The following is a 21,387-nucleotide window of genomic DNA, read 5'->3' as shown; positions in this document are numbered from 1 at the left end:
TTTAAAGGGGCTCTGCCACTTTCTGGCTACCTCTCTGAACCTGAGATTTCTCATTTGTAAAATGTGGATAACAAAACCTACTTCCTATGTTGTCTGGGAAAGTACAGAAGAGAAAACAGATAAAGCATCCAGTACAATGCCTGGCATCTGATGAAGGCTTAATGCACTTTAGTTCTCTTAAACAGGTTAATGTACGAAGAACTTAAAGGCAATCAGAAAAGAGGTAATAGTACATACATGTTGGGGAAATGTTGGTCAAAGGATACAAAATTTCAGTTAGAAGGAATAAGTTCAAGAGATCTATTGCACAACATGGTGACTCTAGTTAATAACAATGTATTACATTTATAAAAATTGCTATGAGAATAGACTATATGTATTCTTACCACACACAAAAAGATAAGTATGTGAGGTAATGTATATGATAATTAGCGCAATTTAGCCTTTCCACAATGTATATTATTTCAAAACAACATTTGTATACACTATGTATTATTTTTATTCATTAATTAAAAAGTAAAAATAGTATGTATATGTAACTATGATACTTGCATAAATGGGCAAAATTAAAATGAGTTGAAAAAGCCATAATTTAACTCTTTTATGTATTAATGATTTGTATTTCAATATATCATAGCTGCTTTATATTTAGAATATTGATTTAAATTATTTCTTTCCTTTTTACTACATTAGGTTTGAGATTTCTCCAGTTATTTCATGTTTCTTCACTGTTTTGATGCTGTGAAATTCCCTAAAATATTAAACTGCATTGGTTATTATTGTTCTAAGGGTTTAGAATTTCTGACAATTAGAAAAAAAAAAAAACACTAAGTTTGTCCAAGATAAAGTAAGTGATAGTTAGCAAGTTCAGATAAAATTCAAAATACTGTAAATAATGTTCTGGGACTTTTACATACTGAGAGAGTGCTGGAAAATCTTCTGGCAGTGTTGCTAGATGGAGCCTTCTTGGGACCCTGGCCAAGGATTTACTTTAATCCTTAGGAATTTCACAATTTGAAATTGAAGTTTCAATTTCAGTTGTATTTAATAGCTATTCTCTCCGCCGTGCACATTCTTCTTTGTCAATGTTATTGATCAAAGGGCCTGTTGTGCACGTATTAGGTAAGAACAGCATTCTTCCTCTTCGGAGTGGCGTCCAGCTCATCTATTTATGGCATGCTATCTTATGGCAACAAGGAGTTGAAAGTGCTTACAAAGGCAAGACTGAACAGCAGCAACAACAAAGGAAAAACCAAGCCCAGTGTTGAATAACAAAACATCTTCTACCTCTATCATTGGCTTGCTTAAAAAATAAAAGCTGGGCTTTTTCTTGCAAAGCAACTACACCCTCAGGATCCATTTGCCACTGTGGAGCTAGTAGCTCTCCACAGCAGACAAGACGGAGAATGGAGATCTCAGAGTAGATCAGGAAGGTGGAAAGATGCAGGACTAGTTTCTTCCTTGCAAAGCGAGTAGAGCGTGATCGATCCCTAGCTGGGCCCTGTCTCTGTGCTCACCTCTCAATTCAATCTGCAACAGATCTGAGTAAAGGAGGGTGGATGGGGACACAGGAGCAGGACGATAGATGGATGACAGCTGTTTGTTATGTCATCTTATTTATTTAATTAATTTTTTTTGAGATAGAGTCTCACTCAGTCGCCCAGGCTGGAGTGCAGTGGCATGATCATGGCTCACTGCAACCTCCGCCTCCTGGGCTCAAATGATTCTCCCACCTCAGCCTTCCAAGTAACTAAAATTATAGACACTGGCCACCACACTTGGCTAATTTTTGTATTTTTTATAGAGATGGGGTTTCACCATGTTGACCAGGCTGGTCTCAAACTCCTGACCTCAAGTGGTCCACCCGCCTTGGCCTCCCAAAGTGCTAGGATTACAGGCATGAGCCACTGCCCTGGCCTGTTACGTCATTTCACGAAGTGTTTTAGCTGGAAGGATCCTTAAAATCATCTAATGTAGCTTGATACCCCTTATTGCAGACTGAGGGGCCAGCGAGAGAAGCGGACATACCCAATGCCGTGAGGTTAGGTAGCAGAGGTGGCCCTAGATCCCAGCCAAGGTGTTTTCCACTTTCCTACACTGCTTTGATGGATTTCTTTGGAAGAACAGACGGCCAAGGTCTGAGTTGGTAAATGATCATGGTAAATTTCCAAAGCAGACATGGTTTGCTATAGGCAAATTTCCAGCTTCTCTGTTTCTTTCTTGTGGTGCCCTCCACTCCCAACCCCTAAGAAAAGCCCCAGTGCCCTCCTGTTGCCCTCTGGTCACCCAACAGTCCCACCACCCCAGCCCCACATCCATTTTCTCAGCATACCGATGACAAACAGCTCTTGGGAAAGCTATCCCTTTAAAACTGGTACTTAATCTCCCTAATCTTCTCAGTGGGATTGCTTTGAAACTCTAACTTCTAATTACATTCTAATTTTTAAATGTTAAATATTTAAAGCAGAATGAGAAAGGGATTTTTAATCTCTTCTAGGCCAACCAGTCAATAGCGTAGATTTAGTTATGGTCTTGCTCAATTTCAAGTCAAAAAGGGCCCAACAAGAAGGGAAAAGCAAGCTGGTATGCAGACACTTGTTGTAGGTGGGAAGTACTGTGAGCTGTCAGGGTGTGAACCCAGTAGAGCTCTTTGGGGCAGTAGCAGCCCTGGGTTACATCTGGAAATCGTATTTGGAAATTGAAGAGGGGAATTCCAATGAATGCGTTGAAGTCAATTCATGACTAAGAATGCTTAATTAATTAATTAAGATGGAGTCTTGCTCTGTTGCCCAGGCTGGAGTGTGGTGGCACGATCTCGGCTCACTGCAGCCTCCACCTCCTGGGTTCAAGCAATTCTCCTGCCTCAGCCTCCCAAGTAGCTGGGATTACAGGCGTGTACCACCACACCTGGCTAATTTTTATATTTTTAGTACAGACGGGGTTTCATCATGTTGGCCAGGCTGGTCTCAAACTCCTGACCTCAAGTGATCCGCCCGCCTCGGCCTCTCAAAGTGCTGGGATTACAGGCGTGAGCCACTGCGCCTGGACAAGAACCCATAATTTAGAGGGAATATTTGATGGACTCAATTTTGGTGGGGGATTGTTTTTCCCAAATGGGATTACCTTTAAAAATAAGAAGGTGTACAGCATCCAGAGAGATATCAATCTTTAAAATATATTGTAGGGATTTGTTTGAATTCAATCTAAGGTTATTTTCAAATGTGGTTTATATAAAATAGTGCTGGTTTTTACAGGGAGTTCTTAGACACAATTAAATATAGAGTGATTTTCTCTGATCTGGAAATTGTAGGTAGTGGGGAGATTAGCAAATTTGGGAAGAAGGAAATTGGATAATGGAACCGGTCTTTGTCAGAGCAGAGAGTAGAATACTGGGGATTTGATGAAGGATGAAACTGATGAATAGGAAAGGGATTCAAATCCAAGAAAAGTAGATATTAGCTGGAGAGGAGAGTAATTAGGAAAGAGGAAGGAGGAACAATGGAAAAAAGATCTTGAAATTATCTTCTTCAAGATAAATAACAGGTAGGGAATTTTTTTTTTTTTGAGACAGATTCTCCCTCTGTCGCCCTGGCTGGAGTGCAGTGGCTCAGTCTCAGCTCAGCGCAACCTCCAGGATTACAGGTGTGTACCACCATGTCCAGCTAAATTTTGTATTTTTAGTAGAGGTGGGGTTTCTTCACCATGTTGGCCAGGCTGATCTTGAACTCCTGACCTCAAGTGATCCACCCTTCTTGGCCTCCCAAAGTGCTGGTGTTAGGTAACTAGAGCACCCTAATGGCGCTGGTTCCGGGTTCTTCTTCCTCCCCAACACAGGCCCACCAAAAGGAAAAACCAATCAGAGAGAGGTGTTTTTCCTGCCTCGCTCTAAGCCCCACCCCAACCAATCACAAACATCCACGCAGCCCTCCTGGGCATAAAAGAAGCAAACCCCCTACCGCTCTCTCGCTCTCGCTCGCTCTCCCTCGCTCTCTCTCTCTCTCTCTCTCCTGCCCTGCCTAGCCTGCTGCCTCCAATAAAGATCTCTTGGCCGAGCCGGTGTGCCGTGGTCTTAAGTCTGAGCATCACTCATTCATTGGTGCAGTGACTCGGATGCACTGTCTCCACCTCTGGCCCTCCTATAGTCAAAGTAAGGGGCCACCCCATGCAGCCAAAGACCACCCCGCCCCTAACATGCTCTCATAAGTTCCTGATCATGCCCAGTGCCCCCCTTCCTTTCCTCACACTTCCCGGCGTCTCCAGCGACATCTCTCAAGCCGCCGAAGACCTCCTTCAGCAGCTAGACTCCTCCTCTGTTTCCGTCTCAGTATAGCAATCCTGGCTCTTATTTCTACAGGAAGGAATCCAACTGTTAAACGCCTCTAATATCTCTCCCTCCAACTGCTTCCTATGTGCCAGCCTCAATAAACCGCCACTTATTGCTGTTCCTGTCACCCTCCCAAACACTACCAACACTTCTGATCATTCACCACCCCCCAACACCCCCTTAATATCCGGTGTTCCCCTCTTCAATACGTCCCAGGCCGTTACCTGCTACACAGACTCCCCTGAATCCTTTTCCTTCTGCAATACCTCCACCTCCTACCCTAACTCTTCCGCCCCCAATGGATACTTCTTCTGGTGTAACCACACTCTTTACAAAACAATCAGTTCCTCCATCAATACCACCTGCTTCCCCGTCACACTCCTGCCACAACTTACCCTCCTCTCCCTTTCCGAAGGGACCACCGCCTTCAACCCTAACCACCCTCCCATAAATCAGGCCCCAAGAAAAAGACAGGCTGTCTTTATACCTGCCATCCTTGGCCTCTCCCTTGCAACCTCCCTTCTAGGCTCCGCTCTAGGGGCCACCTCCCTTGGATACGGAGTCTCGCAGGTTAATGAATTAAAGATACACCTAGAATCCACTATTGAACAAACTGCGCAGTCACTAGCCGCCCTGCAACGACAAATCACCTCTTTAGCCGGAGTAGTCCTCCAAAACTGCAGAGCCCTAGACCTCCTGACAGCTGAAAAAGGAGGCACATGCATTTTCCTCCAAGAAAGCTGTTGTTACTTTATTAATGAGTCCCAGGTTGTCGAGACTAACATAAAAAATCTTAATGACATAAGACAAAAACTCCTCAAAACGAATACAGGCTTCTCACTTTGGGACACTCTAAAAATGCCTCTTTTAGCTTGGGTCCTACCATTTCTCGGACCCCTCCTAGGAATAGTGGCCTTTTGTGCCCTCATCCCCGGCCTAATAAAGTTCATGCAACAACGAATCTCCTCCTTATCTAACCAGACTTTTAACCAGCTTCTCATCAGGCACTACCAACTCCTAGCAACCGAAGAAGATGACCAGGACTCACCTACCCATGGCCTCCACCTCCAGGACCTGTAATTTCTTAGACTTCCTCCAGGCCCTCCAAGAAGATACGTGGCTCACAGCAGATCCTTCCCTGCCATACGGATGGCTCGCGTCCATAGATGACCTCTACTTACAAGGGACACCTTTAGACTTCACACCCCGGGAAGTGTGTCTTCAGCACTGTCTTCCTTGGCCTCCTGCTATTGCTCTGCCCCTACAGTCCTCCAATATCCCTTTCCACGACGCCCCTGTTCAGCAGGAAGTAGCCAGACGAACAGCGACGCCCACCTCCCCACTTCTTAAAAAACAAAAAAGGGAGGAATGTTAGGTAACTAGAGCACCCTAATGGCGCTGGTTCCAGGTTCTTCTTCCTCCCCAACACAGGCCCACCAAAAGGAAAAACCAATCAGAGAGAGGTGTTTTTCCTGCCTCGCTCTAAGCCCCACCCCAACCAATCACAAACATCCACGCAGCCCTCCTGGGCATAAAAGAAGCAAACCCCCCACCGCTCTCTCTCTCTCTCTTGCCCTGCCTAGCCTGCTGCCTCCAATAAAGATCTCTTGGCCGAGCCGGTGTGCCGTGGTCTTAAGTCTGAGCATCACTCTTTCAGCTGGGATTACAGGTGTGAGCCACCACACCCTGCCACAAGCATGGATTCTTTCTAGCTAGTACTTTCTTTTTGTTTCTTTTTTTTTTTGAGACAGGGTCTCGCTCTGTTGCTTATGCTGGAGGGCAGTGGTTTGATCACAGCTCACTACAGCCTCCATCTCCTGGTCTTAAGTCATCCTCCCACCTTAGCCTCCCTAGTATTAATAGTTGGGACTACAGGTGTGTGCCACCATGGCTGGCTAATTTTTTCATCTTTTGTACAGGTGGGGTCTTGCCACGTTGCCCAAGCTAGTTGCCTCAGCCTCCCAAAGTGTTGGGATTACAGGCATGAGTCAGCACCCCTGGCCACCAGCTAGTACTTCTAATGGTTCCTTTTCTATTTTTTTCACTACAACTATTTCCCAAGGATTAGAACTGAATTTTCTTCTTACTCATATCACTTCCTCACTGCCTCAGGAAAATAAATTGCTCATATGATTTTAGTGGCCAGAATATACAGCTTTAAGATTTGTGTTTCTGGGCTGAGTGCTGTGGCTCACGCCTGTAATCCCAACACTTTGAGAAGCCGAAGTGGGCACATAGCTTGAGCTCAGGAGTTCAGGACCAGCCTAGGCAACATGGTGAAACCCTGTCTCTACTAAAAATACAAAAATTAGCCGGGCATAGTGGTGTGCATCTGTAGTCCCAGCTGCTCGGGAGGCTGAGGTGGGAGGATGGCATGAGCCCAGGAGTCAGAGGTTGCAGTGAGCCAAGATCACGCCACTGCACTCCAGCCTGGGTGACAGAGCGAGACCCTGTCTGAAAAAAAAAAAAAAAATTGTGGTTCTAGCCGAGATCTCCTATCCTTTCCCTAATTGTTTTTTACAGCTAATCACTATATGAAACACAATGACTGTCTAATAGACACAATATTAAATTCGTTTTGTGTCTTCGAAACCAAAAAATGTTTTTTCTTCAAAACTTAGTGGTACCACCCCAGCCAACCCTTCTATCTCTGATCATTCCAATCCCTCAGGAGATCTCTTGGAGTCACAGTCAGATTTATTTCATGATGTTCCTGTTGGTGTTTCCTTTAAGTTTTCTGGGGAGGTCTTATGTCTTTCAGGTTAAGCTTGTTAGGCTGTTTCCTCTTGGTGGCTGCGTATCCATTGAGGGCTGATTTTCTCCAGGTGATAGTGTTTGCTAAACAATAAGCAAACTTTTTCAGAGTGTCAATGAACTAAATTGGTGTAAAGAAAATAACCTGACATTTTTTTGCTGTAAGATAAGAGCCTTTTCATATTAGGAATGTAAAAATCACCAAATGGAAGATACAAGCAATTGAGTAAGATGAAGTTTCACGCTTCTTTGGGAGGGAACATGGCAACTACTGCATTAAAAAAAATTCTATGAGGGCGCTTATGGTAGCTCTCGCCTGTAATCCCAGCACTTTGGGAGGCTAAGGCAGGAGCAGAGCTTGAGGCCAGGAGTTCAACTGGCCTGGGCAACATAGTGAGAACCCCTGTCTCTACAAAAAAAAAAGCCATGCCCAGCTACTTGGGTGACTGAGGTGGGAGGATCACTTGAGCCCAGAAGTTTAAGGCCAGCCTGGGCAACATAGTGAGACTCCTGTTCCTTCAATTTTTTTTTTTTTGAGACTGAATTTTGCTCTTGTTGCCCAGGCTACAGTGCAGTGGCACAATCTTGGCTCACTGCAACCTCCACCTTCTGGTTTCAAGCGATTCTCCTGCCTCAGCCTCCCAATTCACTGGGATTACAAGTGCCCGCCACCACGCCCAGCTAATTTTTTTGTATGTTTTAGTAGAGACAGGGTTTCGCCATGTTGGTCAGGCTGGTCTCAAACTGCTGACCTCATGATCCACCCGCCTCGGCCTCCCAAAGTGCTGGGATTACAGGCGTGAGCCACCGCTCCCAGCCCTTGAGACTCCTGTTCCTTAAAAAACAAAAAAACAAAAATGGAAGTTTCCTTTTAGGCCACTGTGAAAACTTGAGCAAATTTCTGTTTTCTTTTCCTTTATTATTATTTTTTTTTGAGACGTAGTCTCGCTCTGTGCCCAGGCTGGAGTGCAGTGGTGAGATCTCGGCTCACTGCAACCTCCGCCTCCCAGGTTCACACCATTCTCCTGCCTCAGCCTCCGGAGTAGCTGGGACTACAGGCGCCCGCCACCACGCCTGGCTTTTTTTTTTTTTTTTTTTTTAATTTTTAGTAGAACGGGGTTTCACCGTGCTAGCCAGGATGGTCTCGATCTCCTGACCTTGTGATCTGCCCGCCTTGGCCTCCCAAAGTGCTGGGATTACAGGCGTGAGCCACTGCGCCCAGCAAACTTGAGCAAATTTCTAGCATGTGTTCATATATTTGGTAAAATACAATGTTTGGACCATTTCTTTAATACACTGCTTTAGATTTCCCCTATATGGTGCTTACACATGTTTTATGAGACCCTTGGAAGTATAGCAGCCTTGACTGGGTAGGTGGTGGGGACAGACTCCCTAGAATGTACTTAGAGTTCTAGGTTAAATAACATCGGATCTTACACCTTATCTTAATTGTGCATATTATTTGGGAACGTGTTCAACTGTAATGCAATCTAAAAATATACTCTGTTTTGGTTGGGCGCAGTGGCTCACGCCTGTAATCCCAGCACTTTGGGAGGCCGAGGTGGGTGGACTGCCTGAGCTCAGGAGTTTGCAACCAGCCTGGGCAACACGGTGAAACCGTCTCTACTAAAATACAGAAAATTAGCCAGGCGTGGCGGTGTGTGCCTATAGTCCCAGCTACTTGGGAGGCTGAGGCAGGAGAATTGCTTGAACCTGGGAGGCAGAGGTTGCAGTGAGCCAAAATTGTACCACTGCACTCCAGCCTGGGCAACAGAGTGAGACTCTGTCTCAAAAAAAAAAAAAAAATATATATATCTATATATACTCTGTTTCAGTTATGTATTGCTGCATAACAAATCATCCCAAAATTTAGTGGCTTAAAACAATGATTTATTATTTCTCACAATTCTGTGGGTTGGCTAGGCTCAGCTGGGCAGTTAACCTATTCCACTTGGTGCTGGCTGGGGACCCTTGTTTGGCTATATTCGGGGGGTGGCTGCGTGGAGTTGGAAGGTCCAGGAAGGCTTCACTCATGTGTCTGGCCCTTTAAGTGCTTCTCCAAGGGTCTCTGTCTCTCTCCATGTGGTATCTTAATAGTCCAGCCTAAGCTCTTTTGCAGCGGGGTAGCTGGCTTCCCAAGAGAGAGGGAACAGAAGCTGCCAGGCCCTCCAAGGTCTAGGTCCAGAAACGGCACAGCATCACCTCTGCTGCATTCTGTGTGCCTCAGGAAATCACAAGGCCAGCTTGGACTCAAGGTAGGGACAGAGGAGGACGACTTCACCTCTTGATAAAAGGAGTGGCAAAGTATCATTGCAAAAGACATGTAGGCTGGGAGAAATTGTTGCAGTCATCAATGGAAACAATCTACTATGCTTTTTTAACACAGGCACCATTAAAAAGAATAAAAGCAGAAATATTAGTTCAAAAGAAAACAAAAGAATTGGAGCATATTTAAATAGTGACCTCATTCATTATTTTATTGTTGTTTTTCTCTCTTTTGATCATTAGTCTGAGTTTGGTTTTCAGCCATTTTCACCTTTTACAACCCACAACAGAAATTGCTGTAATAGCCTGGAAATGAAGATGCAAGAAAATTTCATATCCTGTAGCTTCAGTATTATAAGGGATCAGATAAATATTTTGATAAATTGAAAGAAAAAGAATCTTACAGCCTCAAAGTAAAGTTGTAAAGATTTTCTCAAGGATAAGCATCTAGTTAGTTAGACTGGAAAATATTTTGTTAGTTTTTCCATTTGTAAAAATTTCCAACCCAAGGCACACACAAAAAAAGTTGGCCATGCCAGCTGTTCAGATATTCCAACCAATAGGAAATTAAATAACAAGTTGTGGAATTTACATATGAAGATGACAGTTTTTCTCATTAGAAAATTAATGAATAGCTGAGTTGAATAGAAATTAGGAGACAGAAATATTTCTAACTTGTATTAAAATGAGCTAAAGAACATAGTCAAGTTATATATACAAATATAAAGTCGCCAAAATATTTAATCTCATATGTGGGTTTTCAAAGTATCTTAAGCTAAATTTTTAAAAACCATAATATTATGTATATTTCACATAATAAAACTAAAATTGCTTTTAGTGAATTGTTTCTAGTAGTTTAAATTACGATTAGGCTAATTATCAATGTTAACTAACATATAGCTACAACTTCAAGTGATTTGAAATATACCTGCTTCTACACAAATATGTTCTAAAATCATAAACGGACACACAGAAGCTTCAATATGACAATATTTAGACATATGGTCAATGAGTAGTGTTTGTAACAGAAAGAAAAATTTTAACTTTAAAAATACAAATCATTTATATGCCTGTTGAGTAGGATTACCAATTCTCAGCTTGAGCAAATTTTGGGGTAAATTAAAAGTTGACTGAGCCAGGCTGGGCGCGGTGGCTTATGCCTGTAATCCCAGCACTTTGGGAGGCTGAGGCGGGTGGATCACCAAAGGTCAGGAGTTCGAGACCAGCCTGGTCAACATGGTGAAACCCCATCTCTATTGAAAATACAAAATTAGCTGGGTGTGGTGGCTCATATCTGTAATCTCAGCTACTTAGGAGGCTGAGGCAGAAGAATCACTTGAACCCGGGAGATGGAGGTTGTAGTGAGCTGAGATTGCGCCATTGAAACTCCATCTAAAACAAAAGAGAGAGAGAGAGAGCCTGAGTCCTTGTTGTTGTTGTTTTTTTTTTTTTTGAGACAGAGTCTCACTCTGTTGCCAGGCTGGAGTGCAGTGGTGCCATCTCAGCTCACTGCAACCTCCATCTCCTGGGTTCAAGCGATTCTCCTGCCCCAGCCTCCCGAGTAGCTGGGACTACAGGCACATGCCACCATGCCCAGCTAATTTTTGTATTTTTAGTAGAGACGGGGTTTCACCATGTTGGCCAAGATGGTCTCTATCTGTTGACCTCGTGATCCGCCCGCCTCAGCCTCCCAAAGTGCTGAGATTACAGGCGTGAGCCACCGCGCCCAACTTGAGTCCTTGCTTTTGAAACAAAAATGTACACAATTCAGATATATCTGTAAAATTTAATTATCATTTACTGAAACTACTAAAAGTGTTGCTGAAGTTAAAACTTGATTAAATGTTCTTCCTTGAGGATATGCATCATTTCCAATTCTTTGATGAAAACATCAAAGAATGATTACATATTACTCTGCATTTTAAAAACACACCTATTTTATTTAGACACTCATTAAAATCTAGTGATAATTAGCTTCAAAACCCACTTTCATTTAGAAAATTTAACCTGTGTTCGATGGTTGCCTGTAAACTACTATTGACTTGATGGAACTAGTAGGGTGTAGTCGTGTCTGTGTTTGCGTGAGTGTGAAAGCAAGCAAGGAAGACAGAGATGAGAGAGAGGAAGGTAACTCCTGGCTCCTGGCTAGATCATAAACACTACAATTTTATCTTGGTGTTGTTAATGAAAAACACTCTCTAGAAAGCCTCTTGTAGTGGGAGATATGACCAGGATACAAACACTGTGTGCTATAGAGAATCACAGAAGTTTAGAGTTGAAAGGGAGACTTAGAAATGATCTAGCTTCACTACTCTCTTATTTTACAAATGAGAAAACAGCAAAGTTACAGAAGGCACAGAAAAGTTAAATGCTGTGTCAAGGATACACAGAGAGTTGCAGTTTAGGCCTAGAACCTAGCTGTCCAAACTTCCAGACCAAATGATTTTTCTATTTATATTCTCTAATGACCACTCTTATTATTTTATTTTATTTTTTGAGACAGGGTCTCACTCTGTCACCCAGGCTGGAGTGCAGTGGCATGATCTCAGCTCACTGCAACCTCTGCCTCCTGGCTCAAGCAAACCCGTCACCCAGGTTGAAATGCAGTGGCACAATTATGGCTCACTTCAGCCTTGACCTCCTGGGCTCAAGGAATCCTCCCACTTCAGCCTCCCAAGTACAGGCCCACGCCACCACTCCTGGCTAACTTTTGTATTTTTTTGTGGTAGAGACAGAGTTTTGACATGTTGCCCAGGCTGGTCTCAAACTCCTGGGCTCAAGAAATTCACCTGCCTCGGCCTCCTAAAGTGCTGAGATTACAGGCGTGCACCACCATGCCTGCTCCTACTACTCTTAAACACCTTTATTCTTCTACTAAAACAAGAATGAAGTTGTTAATTTTCGTATAAAACAAACAACACTCCAGCCTGGAGACTGAATGAGACCCTGTCTTCCAAAAAAAAAAAAAGAAAAAAAAGAAAAAAAAAGATGAAACAAACAAACACATATGCAGAACATTAACTTGTGAGTGGCATTTTATCTTTATGTCCTAAAAATCTGTATCTTTGTGATGAAGCTAACACTGACTCCCCAGTTTTTAGTTTGTTGTTGTTGTTGTTGTTGTTGAGACAGAGTCTTGCTCTTGTCACCCAGGCTGGAATGCAAAGGCACGATCTTGGCTCACTGCAACCTCCACCTCCCAGGTTTAAGCGATTCTCTTGCCTCAGCCTCCCAAGTAGCTGGGATTACAGGCGCCCGCCACCATGCCTGGCTAATTTTTGCATTTTTAGTAGAGATGGGGTTTCGCCATGTTGGCCAGGCTGATCTCGAACTCCTGACCTCATGATCTGCCCACCCCGGCCTCCCAAAGTGCTGGGATTACAGATGTGAGTCACCACGCCTGGCCCCCCAGTTTTTTAAGGATATTAATGTTTGCAAAATTTTAGGATCATTCCTCTTCTGGTGGTATTTTTTAATTAAAAAAAAATTTTTTTTTTGAGAATTCTGTGACCAGGATTAGAAATCAATGGTGGTGACAAATGACTAAGAAAGTGCTAACTTTTTGGAAAATTGTAATTTTATGGCAAGTAAGCTAAAGGAGCACAAAACATCTTCAGGTCAGGCTCATTCCTGTAATCTCAGCACTTTGGGAGGCCAAGGTTGGTAGATCACTTGAGGTCAGGAGTTCGAGACCAGCCTGGCCAACAGGATCAAACCCCATCTCTACTAAAAATACAAAAATTAGCTGGGCATTGTGGCACATGCCTGTAATCCCAGCTATTCGGGAGGCTGAGGCAGGAGGATTGCTTGAACATGGGAGGTGGAGGCTGCAGTTAGCTGAGATTATGCCACTGCACTCCAGCCTGGGCAACAGAGAGAGACCGTCTCAAAAAAAAAATTTTTTTTTTCAAAATAACCTTAATTTTGTGGTTGGGAAATCTGCAAGTGCAATGAAGAACCATGATACACCTAATTTAGAAGGAAAAAAAAACCTACTTTCTGTTTCAACTCTTCATTCCCCGAGAACTTAGTTTTTACCCTTTACTCAATCATCTCCCTAATCCCAAGGATTCAAAAGCTTCTTGAATACAACTTTTCAGCAATTCAGTCTAGTTAAAGTAATCTTCAAAAAGTGATCTCCTAAAAGGGCTTTGTGGTTGGGGCAAGTTGGAACAATTACATTCAAATATCACCAGGACTGAAATAGAGATCAAAGACAGAGCCCAAGCACATAGGCCTCAGGGCTGAGAGAGGTCTAACGACATGTCCTTTATGTTGGAGCTCTAAGAATAGGCAAAGTCTGCATTTTGAATGGCCTGAAAATACTGTGAAAAGCAAACTAAAAAACAAACAAAAAACTGTTTGGAGACTCTAAGGTACGCGTGTGGAAAGTCTGAGGAAACCAAGGTGGGAAGAGGCCACGAAGAGGTGGAGCACAAAGGAGTGTTCAGGCGGCGTCACTCACCATGATGGCGCAGTATTTGGACAGCATCAGGAAGGAGCTACGTAAACAAATTAAAAGGCTTGAAAATTGGCATAAGTGAAGATGCCAATAAGAACCCAGATGATCCAGAAACTGCACAAGAGCCTAACAGAAACTCACAATTACGGGATCAAGTAGGCTTCTGTGAAGAGTCTGGGACAAGACTATTTGCTAAAGATAAAAAATGCATTACACAGGTTGGGCACAGTGGCTCATGATTGTAATCCCAGCACTTTGGGAGGCCGAGGGAGGCAGATCATGAGGTCAGGGGTTCAAGACCAGCCTGGCCAACAGGGTGAAACCCTATCTCTACTAAAAATACAAAAAAAATTAGCTGGGCACGGTGGTACACACCTGTAATCCCAGCTACTGGGGAGGCTGAGGCAGGAGAATCGTTTGAGCCCGGGAGGCAGAGGTTGCAGTGAGCCAAGACTGCACCATTGCACTCCAGCCTGGGCATGACAGGGTGAGACTCTGTCCCCGCTCCAAAAAAAAAAAAAAAGAAAAAGAAAAAGAAAAAAAAGCATTGCACAATTTGGGAACTAGATGCTGAAAAGCAACTGTTATTCATGGGCTGAAGGGTGTGAGAGAGTTTGTGTAGTACAGAGATGAGAGATATGTACTTGAAACAGGAAGGAGTTACAGCTTGAGACTTGGGACCCTGGGCAACACAGGCAGCAGCAATGCTATGCTGTGGCCTGGGCCACCCAGGGACAATTAAACAGGCATAGGGCATCAGAAGCTGATTTTTCTTTTCTTTTCTTTCTTTTTTTTGGGATGGAGTCTTGCTCCGTTGCCCAGGCTGGAGTGCAGTGGTATGATCTCAGCTCACTACAATCTCCGCCTCCCGGGTTCAAGTGATTCTCCTGCCTCAGCCTCCTGAGTAGCTGGGATTACAGGCGCCCACCACCATGCCAGGCTAATTTTTGCATTTTTAGTAGAGACAGGGTTTCACCATGTTGGCCAGACTGGTCTCAAACTCCTAATCTCAGGTGATCCGCCTGCCTTGGCCTCCCAAAGTGCTGGGATTACAGTCATGAGCCACTGCGCCTGGCCTGTTTATTTTTCTTCATGATAATATGACTATATTAGAGCATTTTCTAAGCATTAGATGCTCTCTCCTGTCCCCTCCCCAGTGACACCTAAGTGATGGATTTGTCTGAGGAAAAAAAATGAAAAAGAGAAATGTTAGTTTGAATTAATTTTTTAATGCAAGCAAAAATAAGGAAAGACAGTCACACCACCATCCCTGCCAAAAACTTCGTTGTTATTTGAAATATAATTACAACCAAAATGGGCAATGGAATGCTGTCTTATTTTCTGCATGTGTATGTGTATATCATATTTTATGTGTGTATATATGGATATGCATAAATATATTATCTATATAGATACATAATATATAGAGATACATATTTAGGAGAGCTAGAGCAGTATGAGGGGTTTGGTAATAAGAAGGCTTAAATGAAAAACATTATGAAAGCTAAAAATAAATTGTATGAAGTTGCCTCTTATCTTTTATTTCTCATTTTCTTTGCACCCGTAGTATTGTCCTATTAAAAATGCAGGAAACTGGTGGGGTGTGGTGGGTCACACCTGTAATCCCAGCACTTTGGGAGGGCAAGGGAGGGAGATTGCTTGAGCCCAGGAGTTTGAGATCAGCCTGGGGAATATACCAAGACCTTTTCTCTACAAAAAATTAGCTGGGGCCGGGCGCGGTGGCTCACGCCTGTAATCCCAGCACTCTGGGAGGCCGAGACGGGCGGATCACGAGTTCAGGAGATTGAGACTATCCTGGCTAACACGGTGAAACCCCATCTCTACTAAAAATACAAAACAATTAACCGGGCGTGGTGGTGGGTGCCTGTAGTCCCAGCTACTAGGGAGGCTGAGGCAGGAGAATGGTGTGAACCCGGGAGGTGGAGCAGCTTGCAGAGCCGAGATTGTGCCACTGCACTCCAGCCTGGGCGACTGGATGAGACTCCATCTCAAAAAAAAAAAATTAGCCGGGTGTGGTGGCATGTACCTGTAGTCCCAATTACTTGAGAGACTGAGGCAGGAGGATTGCTTGAGCCCAGGAGGTCGAGAGTGCAGTGAGCCACGATTGCACCACTCCAGCCTTGGTGACAGAGTGAGATCCTGTCTCAAAAAGAAAAAAAGCAAGAAATATACAAATCCGAAAAGGCATATTCCTGATAACAAGATGAAAATAAGAAAGCCTTACTTAACAGGTTATATTTACACTATGAATGTAGGCCAGATCAGATCAGCTCACTTAAAAAGTCCTTCCTTGCTGGGCATGGTGGCGCACTCTTGTAATCCCAGCACTTTGGGAGGCCGAGGTGGGAGGATCACTTGAGCTCAGGAGTTAGAGCCCAGCCTGGGCAACATGGTGAGACCTTATCTCTACAAAAAAAGTTAAAAATTAGCCAGGTGTGGTGGCACCCGCTGTAGTCCCAGCTACAGGCTGAGGTGGGTGGATCACTTGAGCCGGGGAGGTGGAGTTTGCAGTGAGCTGTAATTGCGCCACTGCACTCCAGCCTGGGTGACAGAGCAAGACCCTGTCTCAAAAAAAAAAAAAAAAAAAAAAAAAAAAAAAAAAAAATTCCTTCCCGTGAACAAAAAACTATAGTTTAGATGTCATAATTCCTTATTAAATGGATGCTTCTACATAACTGAATGAGATTCTCTGGGAGTTTATGTGTTTCTAAGTGCGGAAGCATTTCAGACATGAACATAGGATATTATCATGTTTCTTCAATGGCAATATATCCTTAACTCTTGGTGCTGGACATAGAAAATTTATGGAATAAAGTGTATTTGCAAAATTTAACAACATTCAGTTAAGTATGCCAGACACGGGAGCAGAAATGAGTTAATAAAATACTCTTTAATTTTTCCTGATAGGAATATCACTGATTGTGCCTTTTTGCCTAACAGTGATAGCCCTATGCTATTATTTTATATGAGTTCCTTGTTAGCAAACTAAAAGTACTCTTAAATATTCTGCATCATTTTTGATGTCCAGGATAAAAGGCACCTAATATGGTGCTGCAAAATTTATAATTTTAAGTATATATTTACAAATACATGTATATATGTATGTGTATATACATATGTATGTCAAGTTTAGTTGGGAAAATATCCCAAAGTAAATTCAGCTCGGTTATTGAGGGATTTGCTTTGCTTTGTTGTTTTGTAAGAGATATGAAATGATATTAACTGAAAAATAATCTTCCTCCTCTTGTGTTTACAAACCAACCTGATTAAGATGCAGTCACTAGTTTTGGCCTGTAGAATTTCATACAGGCTATGGACGCAAGTGTTTGCAAGAGAGTACTGGCCATGAGCTATTTAGACAACACACCCAGGAGGATCGGCTTGGGTCCTGAGATGATTTAGACAGGAGGAGAAAAGATAAGGAATGGTGATATAGCAAAGGACAGCAGACAATTATCCGAGGGCGTTACTGATGAGGATGGCAATTCCTTGTCACTGGTGCATTGTTTGCTATGTATTGGAATTTGTATGTAATTTTCTCTAGCTAGCTTTAAAAATAGAATCATCAATGCCTCATGAGACAAAGGAGAGCGTGCCGTGGAATCTGGAGATAAACCTGAATGACTTTTCAAGATTCCCTTTCTACACCAATATAAAAACACAGAATAAGATACCAGCATTACTCAACAGACCTGGTTATAATAAGTATGAATTACAATGCAAGAACATATGTCATTTCTTACACAAACAGTGAGGTAGGCTATTTGATATTGCTTTAAGAAATTATGTGGTCAGCTGAAGCAAGATGACACATGTAAATCTTTTTCATAAATCAAAGTATAAGCTCACAAATTCTCCATATAAATAGCCTCAGGAGGGGCTGCTCTGATGAAATTGAAAATGTCTCTTCCATATGTGCAGTTTTAGGCTTTATAACATTTAAAGAAAATATTCTAAAAGATAAAGTTGGCATGTAAAAGCACGGGGAAAGGAATCGGCAATGATCACAGCAAAACAATTCTAGAAGGCATTTTAATTTTCATATGGCTCATTTGCATCTGAAACACTGAGAATTCCTATCTCACTTGTACAAAATGTGTACCTATTAAATTACTTTGCACTTGAAAGAACATTTTCCTAAATCTTTGGAAGACAATCAGATTTTAACTGGAGGACTTGTTTTCTTCCATCAGGTTTGGGGGAGATGTGGCTTCCTGGTATGAGAGGCAACAGTTGATTCTAATAGCAGAACAAGACAAAAATAAGAAAGTAAATTGAAAACAATTCCTATTTGTACAGTTTGATTGAAAGATGATAAGACAAGCGGATACTTATGGTACAAAGATGTCAAAAGATATGAATTTTAAAATTAAGTAGGGTTACCTTTCCAAAAATTGAGATTCTCTGATACCTGAAAATTAGGTTCTATTACTTATTCTAGGATACCCATGGATATACTACTATTTATTTCAGTACACTTAATCTGAGTATCTAGTCAATACTTTAAAGGTAGATGCCCATCAGCTACTATACAATAATTCCAGGAGACTACATTGTACCCATCTCAAAAAAATTATTTGTTTTTTGGACACCATTTCACTGTTTCAGCCTGTTGCCCAGGCTGGAGTGCGATGGTGCAATCTCAGTTCACTGCAACCTCTGCCTCCAGATTCAAGTGATTCTTGTGCCTCAGCCTCCCAAGCAGCTGAGATTACAGGTGTGAGCCACCATGCCCAGCTAATTTTTGTATTTTTGATAAAGACAGAGTTTCACCATGTTGGCCAGGCTGGTCTTGAACTCCTGACCTCAGGTGATCCACCTGCCTCAGCCTTCCAAAATGCTGGGATTACAGGCGTGGGCCACTCACCTGGCCTCAAATTTTTAATAGCTAGGATATTGGCAGAATAGCAAAGGCTTAAAATCTCTTTACTATCAACTTTAAACATTAGTCTTAAGGAAACCACAATGAATGAAAAGATGTTTTTCTGTAACATTTATTTTCTGATATGGCAAAATATCTAGGATTCAGGTGTGTCTTCTGAAGGAAAACCAGAACTTGAAAGGCACCCCTGTCTTTCTCTTGGCCTGGCTCCCTGGGCACCTCACTTGAAGGAGAGAGCTGTTTAGGATGGGCCTCATGTAGGTGGTACAGGGGGACCCACCATGCAGAGGTGGATAGAATGCAGTTTGCAGAGGTGGATAGAATGCAATTTACAGAGGATGGAGAACATGGGCTGATCTCTGTAAATGGGATTCTCTAGGTGCATGCTGCCCTTTGTGTTTCTTTCCTTTTGTTGCCTCTGGGCCTTTTGGAAGGCCTTGTTCACAGTCCCTGATCTGTATCAGCTGGGTTACAGGCATTGAAGGAAGGGTAGCACAGCTACCAAGCAGAGAGCTGGAGCTGTGAAGGGAGAGCAGCACCCAACCTCCTCCAGGCAAGGTAAGGTCCGTGACAGATTCCCAGCTAGACAGTGATTGGGGGACCAGGAGGCCAGCTGGGGCAGCTGACACTGTGCACCCTCCCAGGCCAGTGTTGGGGGGAATCCAGTGAGTTGTTCTTTTTTTTTTCTTTTGAGATGGAGTCTTGCTCTTGTCGCCCAGGCTGGAGTGCAGTAGCACGATCTCAGCTCACTGCAACCTCCGCCTCCAGGGTTTAAGCGATTCTCCTGCCTCAGCCCCCCAAGTAGCTGGGATTACAGGCACCCACCACCACACCCGGCTAATTTTTGTATTTTTAGTAGAGATGGGGTTTTGCCATGTTGGCCAGGCTGGTCTTGAACTCCTGACCGCGTGATCCACCCGCCTCGGCCTCCCAAAGTGGTGGGATATTTTTATTTATTTATTTATTATTATTATTATTATTATTATTATTATTTTTGAGACGGAGTCTCGCTCTGTCGCCCAGGCTGGAGTGCAGTGGCGCAATCTCGGCTCACTGCAAGCTCCGCCTCCCGGGTTCACGCCATTCTCCTGCCTCAGCCTCTCCGAGTAGCTGGGACTACAGGCGCCCGCCACCACGCCCGGCTAATTTTTTTGTATTTTTAGTAGAGACGGGGTTTCACCGTGGTCTTGATCTCCTGACCTCGTGATCCGCCCGCCTCGGCCTCCCAAAGTGCTGGGATTACAAGCGTGAGCCACCGCGCCCGGCCTTTTATTATTATTTTTGAGATGAAGTCTCACTCTGTTGCCCAGGCTGCAGTGCAGTGACACAATCTCAGCTCACTGCAACTCTGCCTCCCGGGTTCATACAAGTCTCCTGCCTCAGCCTCCCAAGGAGCTAGGATTACAGGCGCCTGCCACCACGCCTGGCTAATTTTTGTATTTTTAGAAGAGATGGGGTTTTGCCATGTTGGCCAGGCTGGTGTCAAACTCCTGACCTCAAGTGATCTGCCCACCTCGGCCTCCCGAAGTGCTGGGATTACAGGCATGAGCCACCGTGCCAGCTGAGATGTTTTTAACAGGAGAATGTCCTTTTACACACAATTTACACTGTCTTTCAGATTGCTGCCTCAGCGATCTTTAATTTTTTTTGTTGTTATTTAAGTATAAGCTGCATTGGGCTTGATTTGCAAACATTTAATAGCAAAAGGTAAAATGGCCCATGTAATAAAAATATGGATACCTAGAGATTTTTGGATACACAGAAATGATTTAACATTTCATCTTCTGGATTAGTTTGATTTTTCTCTCCCAACAAACTTCTATTTTAACTATTAAAAGGTTGGGAAAAGACAACACTTTCTTCCTTTATGGAAAACATGCTAATGAGAAGACAAATGACTGAAAATTAGATTGAAGATGAAAGATTAAGCAAACGCAGACTGTGAAAATTACTAGCCTCTGATGAATTGGAAATTACCAACTCGGTTTATTATTAGGCAATGTTCATCTACTTATTTATTTTAACAATATTAAGGACTTTCTATGTGTTAGATACTGTTTTAGCTGCTGGGTTTACATGGTGAGAAAAAGCCCTGAACCAAAACAAACCTATTTCCATGGAGTTTATGATTTAACTTCAAAGTTTTCTGAAAGCAAGTGAAGGACAGTCACCTGATAAACTGCAGAATTAATGTTTGTCATAAGAGTCACCCAACTGTTCTGCAATGTTGGCCCATTGGGTAGAATTTGGTTCCCAGATGTCTGAGTTTCATTCCTTTGTACCTGGCAGATCTTGGTTTTGAGAAAAAGCCTGGGTGCCTGCTGTGGGTGAAAAGATGGAAGAGTCAAGTTGCCTTTATTGCACATCTAGAGGCTACAGAAAGGCACTTGGATTCCTTTACAATGCTGGCAACACTCAGTCCTGTTGGAATCAGCGTTTTATGAAGTTGTTATATTATGCGTATATGATCTTGTCGGTGGTATATCCAATCAGAGCAGCCAAAGAATTGTGTAACGACTTGATTCAGGTGTGTTTGGAATAAGATTTTGCAATAATCTTGATATTTTCGTAGTTCTGTGGTTTTATTACATCCATTACCAGTAGTTATTAAGCTAGACAAATACAACTACACCAGAACAAATGAAAGGTCTTGGTGTCCACCTTGTCTCACTTTGAAAG

At 43.0% G+C, this 21,387-nt stretch overlaps 1 protein-coding gene across 1 annotated transcript in view; it reads right to left on the bottom strand.

Annotated features, from left to right (window-relative positions):
* Window positions 1-20,831: 20,831 nt before the first annotated feature.
* The window catches only part of CDKL4 (cyclin dependent kinase like 4), a 67,501-nt gene continuing 66,945 nt past the window's right edge, over window positions 20,832-21,387 (bottom strand). Inside the window, exon 11 of the mRNA XM_030799782.1 lies at window positions 20,832-21,029. Within this exon, the coding sequence (XP_030655642.1) occupies window positions 20,832-21,029 (198 nt within the window). The remainder of the gene's footprint in view (window positions 21,030-21,387) is intronic.

Source organism: Nomascus leucogenys, chromosome 19 (genome assembly GCF_006542625.1).
Source record: "Nomascus leucogenys isolate Asia chromosome 19, Asia_NLE_v1, whole genome shotgun sequence".
NCBI classification, from domain to species: domain Eukaryota; kingdom Metazoa; phylum Chordata; class Mammalia; order Primates; family Hylobatidae; genus Nomascus; species Nomascus leucogenys.
This window is presented reverse-complemented; position numbering and strand designations above follow the sequence as displayed.